The sequence below is a fragment of the Octopus sinensis genome, linkage group LG14 (genome assembly GCF_006345805.1).
Source record: "Octopus sinensis linkage group LG14, ASM634580v1, whole genome shotgun sequence".
In the NCBI taxonomy this organism is placed as follows: domain Eukaryota; kingdom Metazoa; phylum Mollusca; class Cephalopoda; order Octopoda; family Octopodidae; genus Octopus; species Octopus sinensis.
In genome coordinates this window covers 61990256-61996365 of record NC_043010.1, presented here as the reverse complement: position 1 = coordinate 61996365, position 6110 = coordinate 61990256, and the positions used below count along the sequence as shown (strand labels likewise).

The 6110-nt window shown below is 44.6% G+C and overlaps 1 protein-coding gene across 1 annotated transcript; it reads left to right on the top strand.

Moving 5' to 3' along the window:
- The first annotated feature begins 971 nt into the window (after positions 1-971).
- Positions 972-4483, top strand: LOC115218822 (zinc finger protein 300-like). Its single transcript, XM_029788764.2, has one exon. The coding sequence runs from the start codon at positions 1438-1440 to the stop codon at positions 3628-3630; it is 2193 nt and encodes a 730-aa protein (XP_029644624.1). The 5' UTR covers positions 972-1437; the 3' UTR covers positions 3631-4483.
- Positions 4484-6110: the final 1627 nt, after the last annotated feature.

Here is a 6110-nt window from a genome sequence, read left to right as displayed (position 1 = left end):
CTCACTGCGTGACACGTTGGGCAAGTGTCTTCTACTGTAGCCTTGAAACTGAGACTGAAAGAAGCCTATCATATATGTATATATATATGTGTGTATATGTGTCTTTGCGTAATTTTTGTCCTTGCCACCATTTGACAACTGGTACTGGTGTGTTTATGTTATAACTTAGCTGTCCATCAACAGATACTGACAGAATATGTACTGGGGTCCATTCATTTCATTAAAAACTCTTCAAGGTGCAGGAGTAGCTGTGTGGTAAGAAGCTTTCTTCCCAACCGCATGGTTCTGGGTTCAGTCCCACTGTGTGGCACCTTGGGAAAGTGTCTTCTATAGCCTCAGGCTGACCAAAGCTTTGTGAGTGGATTTGGTAGACAGAAACTGAAAGAAGCCCTTTGTACATATATATATATATATGTATGTGTGTGTTTGTCTTCCCAACATCGCTTGACAACCGATGCTGGTGTATTTACGTCCCCATCACTTAGAGGTTCAGCAAAAGAGACTGATCGAATAAGTACTAGGCTTACAAAGAATTAGTCCCGGGGTCGATTTGTTCAATTAAAGGCAGTGCTCCAGCAATAATATAATAATAATAATAATCCTTTCTACTAAAGGCACAAGGCTTGAAACTTGTTGGAAGGGGACTAATCGATTACTTTGACCTCAGTGTTTCCCTGGTACTTAATTCATTGACCTTGAAAAAATAAAGGCAAAGTTGACCTTGGCGGAATTTGAACTCAGAACGTAGCACCAGGCTAAATACCACTAAGCATTTCATCCAACGTTCTAACGATTCTGCCAGCTTGCCACTTTTCTCATCATCATCGTTTAACGTCTGCCTTCCGTACTGGCAGAGGTGAATAATAATTAATAATAATAATAATAAAGAGAAATTAAGAAAATTAATTGAATAAAGTGTTGTTATTTGTGATATAATTGTTTATTTTTAAATTTTAAGTTTTTTTTTTTTTTTTCTATTTTAGGGATGATTCCAGCTGTGATCCTGAGGTCTGAATGTCGAGAAAATCATTGCAACAGAGTTTCTGGAAAGCTCTTCCAGACATTGCGAACAAAGAATGGTGAAAGTTGTTGTTGCTATTGCTGCCATCACCAACATCATCATCACCAAACAAGATGTACACGTTTGGAGGAAGGTATCTACAGCTATATGACAGCCCTGGCAAGTGACAAAAACATTCGGTTTTGCTCCCTGGTCTGACATTGACAACAAGGAAAACACATTTTTTTTTTACTGAAAAAACAAAAAAAAAAACAAGAAAAAAAGAAAAGAAATAACCAAAAAATCTTTTTAAAAACCCTAAAAAAAAATTACCCCTCTTCCCTAAGTCGGAAGTTTATCTGTGTCGTCTTTCTTCTCCAAGTGAAATCCAAAAGGTTTGTGTTGGATTTCGTGTCTCAGCACATTTGCCCTTCATCATGTATCCCGCACAGTTTATGTATGCCATGGGCAACCATCAGCCCAACATCTACAGCCAGCCCACTAGCTTCTACCCCAATGAACATTTCTCAAAATGCCACGAGAAGGGCCTTCTTCTGTCTGAGAAGTCTTTCGGTTCCGTTGGCAAGCAACACTCCCAGATGCCAGACTCGTACCGCAAGGATTTCTCTCCTGGCCTGAGCAGCCCAGACCACATGCACGACAGCAGTAGTCACATGACACAGTCGATGAGGCCACTGGTGGCCCCACCTGGAGGCAATACTGGAAACATGGGTAGCGGCAACGGCAACAACGATGGTGCTGGCGGCGGCGGTGGTGGTGCTGGTGGCGGAGGTGGAGGAGGAACATGTGGTGGCGGCACTGGCAACAACAACAACAACAGCAACAACAACAACAGCGGCAACAACAACAACAACAAACAGTACTATTGCACATTCTGCAAGAAGGGCTTCACGCAGCAGATTAATTTGAAAACACACGAACTGACACACACGGCCGAGAAACCGTTCTGCTGTGCCACATGTGGCAGAGCTTTCGCTCAGAAAGCAGCCTTGCGGAACCACGAAAGAACACACTCGGGCGAAAAGCCTTTCAGTTGTACTATTTGTAAAAAAAGCTTCACTCAACTCGGTAACTTGAGCACACACTTAAGGACTCACTCGGGGGAAAGGCCGTTCAAATGCACGATATGTGAGAAAGCTTTCACCCAGCATGCAAACCTCAACATTCATCTGAGAACACACACCGGGGAAAAGCCTTACGAGTGCGAAACTTGTGGGAAACGGTTCTCCCAGAGGACGAACTTGGATAACCATAGGCGTATACACACTGGGGACATGTTCAAGTGTGCGTTTTGTGGGAAAGCCTTTAGCCTGCAGATTAACCTGAGGAGTCACGAACGCATTCATACGGGGGAGAAACCTTACAAGTGTTCGTTTTGTGGACGGGACTTTTCACAGCAGACTGCTCTCAAGAACCATGAACGGATTCACACGGGCGACAAACCGTACAGTTGTTCCGTGTGCGTGAAGGCGTTCAGTCAGCTGGGCAACCTTAACATCCACATGCGAACACACACAGGGGTCAAACCCTATTCTTGCGACCTCTGTGGTAAGTGTTTCTCTCAAAGAACCAATTTAAACAACCACAGGCGGACACACACCGGCGACCTCTTCAAGTGTTCGATGTGTTCGAAAGCGTTCAGCTTGGAAATCGGTCTCCGCAACCACGAACGAGTGCACACGGGTGAGAAACCTTACTACTGCACCGTGTGCAACAAGACGTTTGCACAGCGTGGCAACCTGAAAACTCATCTTAGGGTCCACACTGGCGAGAAACCGTACCAGTGTGACGTGTGTGGGAAAAGCTTCTCACAAAGGGCCAACCTGAATAACCATAAACGCACTCGCACTGGATGTGAACTCTTCACGAAAAACCCACCAACTTCCATGTCTCTGTCCTCACAGACATCCTCTTCGAATTCAGTGACCCCGTTGACCTTAGTTCCCGGCATGTCTGCCCAGGCCTCAGCAGCAGCAGCGGCGGCGGCAGCAGCAGCAGCCGCAGCTGCAAGGATTAAGGATTCCGGCCACATCAAAACGCCACCGTCTTCTACACCGTCGTCGTTCAATGGTAACGACGGCTCCACTGCTGGTACCCCCTCGGACAATGGTGCTGCCACAAACAACAACAACAACAACAGGAGCAGTTGCCATGGCAACAGTAAACAGGACCCGCTGCATCTGTCTACATCGGATTCCCAAAAGACGCCCCCTGGCCTAAAGAACAATGGGATGGACCCGAACCTGCTCAGTCCAGACAGTGTTGCAATGAACGGCACCGGGGGTGAGCCCCAGCCCCACACGTCGCCTCACCCCCATCTCAACCCGCCCCACCACCCCCACCACCCGAGCGCCGTCAGGTTGCAGACGCCGGCAGTGACCACTTCCTGGATGACATCTGCATACCTGCACGAGATGCCACAGAGCTGGGAGAACAACTACCTGTGGGCCAGAGGATTCCCCGTCTCCCACATGTCCGGCAGCGGATGGCCCAACATGCCCAACACGTTCCCAGGCAGCATGAAGCACAAACAGAACTCTTGGCCCAGCATTCAAGACATGAGCACGTCATCAAAGAGTCACGCCATTGACCCAAACTCCACGAAATAGCAGGATGAGGGCCCGTTGTCCTCTCGGTCACTTTATTAATCATTTGTTACTCTCTCTCCTTCTTTCTCTCTCCCTCTCTTCATCTTTGTATAGCCTTTGTTGTTGTTGTTGTTGTCATGTTTGTCACCATTGTTATACCCACCACCACCACCACTATTACCATCACTCATCATCATCGTCATCATTATTCATGGACCCCTTCGTCCTGCTCATTACTAACACCTGGGGTTGCTGCAGGTGTCCCTCCTTCCCTTTCCACTCTTATCCCACCTCACCCTCTCCATTGAAGTCCAGTGTGACCTCCCTGTTATGTGTCTTATGTGGTGGTCACTACATGGTAACAACCAGTTAGCTGTAGGTTGTAAGGAGGAAGGATCTAAGGGTTCGATGTAGGGTGGGAGCAGTTGCTAGGCTGACCCAGCTGCACTTGGTGGGGTCAGTCAGTTCTCCTCTTTATTGTCATCGTCATCATCCGCATCATGTCATCACTGCCACTACCTCCTTTAATGGCCAAGTCATTCCCACCCTCACCACCACCATCACCGTCACAATGTCTTTGCCATTGTTCGTGTGGCTATTACCATCACCGTTATCATCTCCAACACCATCAGCATCCCGTCGTTATCCTTAGCTCAATTATCATCACCTCGCCACCCTAATCGCCCATCTCCCCTCCCCCATCTCATTATTTTAGTTAATCATTGAAGCAGCTTCTAAGTGGCTATTTGATATGCTAAATACAACAGCCAAATACTTTACCTCAACCAATCCCCTGCCACCCACTTCATGATCTAAATTCTAAAATTTCAATTAACATGCCTGACAATTAGGACATGACAACTCCCTGGCTACAGACACGTCTGACTGACGTATCTCTACAACAGGCATTCATACAGACGGGACACATCAGGAGTGGGGGTCATGTGGATTGTTCTTCCTAAATGTTTTACCTTGCTCTGTTGAAATGCACTGCCTCCACCTTTCTCTCAACTGAATTTGAAAATGATGACGGATTTAGTAAAATAAATTTTGTCATTATTAAATAACTTATTACTAAATATTATTATTATTATTAAATATTATTATTTTTACTACTATATAAAACATACTTTACTACTATATAAAACTTATTATTAAATAACTTATTGTAAAATTAATTTTGTCATTATTAAACTGGCGTTGAGAACATTGATTAACACAAAAATTTGATGGAAGGGTTTTGAAGCACGGAGTCTTTGTTTCAATTGGTTTTGAAAATAACAAAGAATTTAGTGAAATAACTTGGTCAGTTATTAAGCTGGCGTTTGGATGGATGGTTCTAACTTCATTTTAATTCTTTTAGTATCCTGATTACTCTGTCAAATATGATTGTTCCTTCTCGTGCCACACCTGGCTCATTAGGGCTGGTTTCCCGGTTTCCTTGGCATATAGGTTCCCCACCTAGACAGATCACTGGTCCATCACAGGTGAGCTGCAAGATGCAGGAGGAGAGAGTGAGAGAAAGTTGTGGCAAAAGAGTCAGCAGAAGTTTGCCATTACCTTCTGCCGGAGCCGCATGAAGCTTATGTGTTTCACTCATAAACACACACATCGCCCGGTCTGAGATTCGAACTCGTGATCCCTCGACCTCGAGTCCGCTGCGCTAACCACTAGGCCATGTGCCTCCACTGTCAAATATGACGGCTTATTTATTCACATTGTTTTGAATTAACCATGTCTTGTAGCTTCAAGATTTCAAAGATATGATTGTTTATTTTTAGAATGACATTGTAAGGTGTGAGGGGCTGGATCTCACCTGTTCGAACATAAAGCAGGGGGAATATTTTGGCCAGGTACGGCTGGTTTAAATGCTAAAGGGTTGAATCAGGAAATGTGTATCATAGAATTAGGGGTTGGTCTCAAGGTGTTTGGTATCAAAAAAGTTCATAAGGTTCACCTACCATTACTTTAGAGCAACTCTAAATGTCTTTTGCTTTTTTTTTTCATCTGAGAATCTGAGTCTAGAATGGTTTTTTTTTGTAACAACAGGGGAGAAATTAATGGGGCAGAGAAGGAGGAGGAGGTATGAAGATTAGTTGAGTCAACGACCAGTATAGTTCTGGTGGTTGTTTATTGATCCAGATGGGACACAAAATTGAGTCTGTATTGGCTGCATTTGATCGCAGAACGTGAGGCACCAAAGTTAGGCTGACAGAACAATATTTAGTCCAAAGCTAGGATGTCATTTGTGCCAAATAACCCAAAGTGTAGCAACATCATTATCATCAACATCAACATAAAATATACAACAAGCCAGCAAGGGTGCCTCTATGTGGTCACTTCACATGCTAGATACAGCAGTCGCATTGGATAATGTAGTCCAGGGTATACAATGCCTAAAATATATTCACAACTGGATCACACTTGGTCATAGGTTCCTGCTGAATTAGGGTCAACTTTAGGGGCTCAACAAATATTGTATTAAGCAAAAAGTCACTTTA

Coding starts and splice junctions, on each gene's coding strand:
- LOC115218822 (XM_029788764.2), top strand. CDS start 1,438: ATGTATCCCGCACAGTTTATGTATGCCATGGGCAACCATCAGCCCAAC.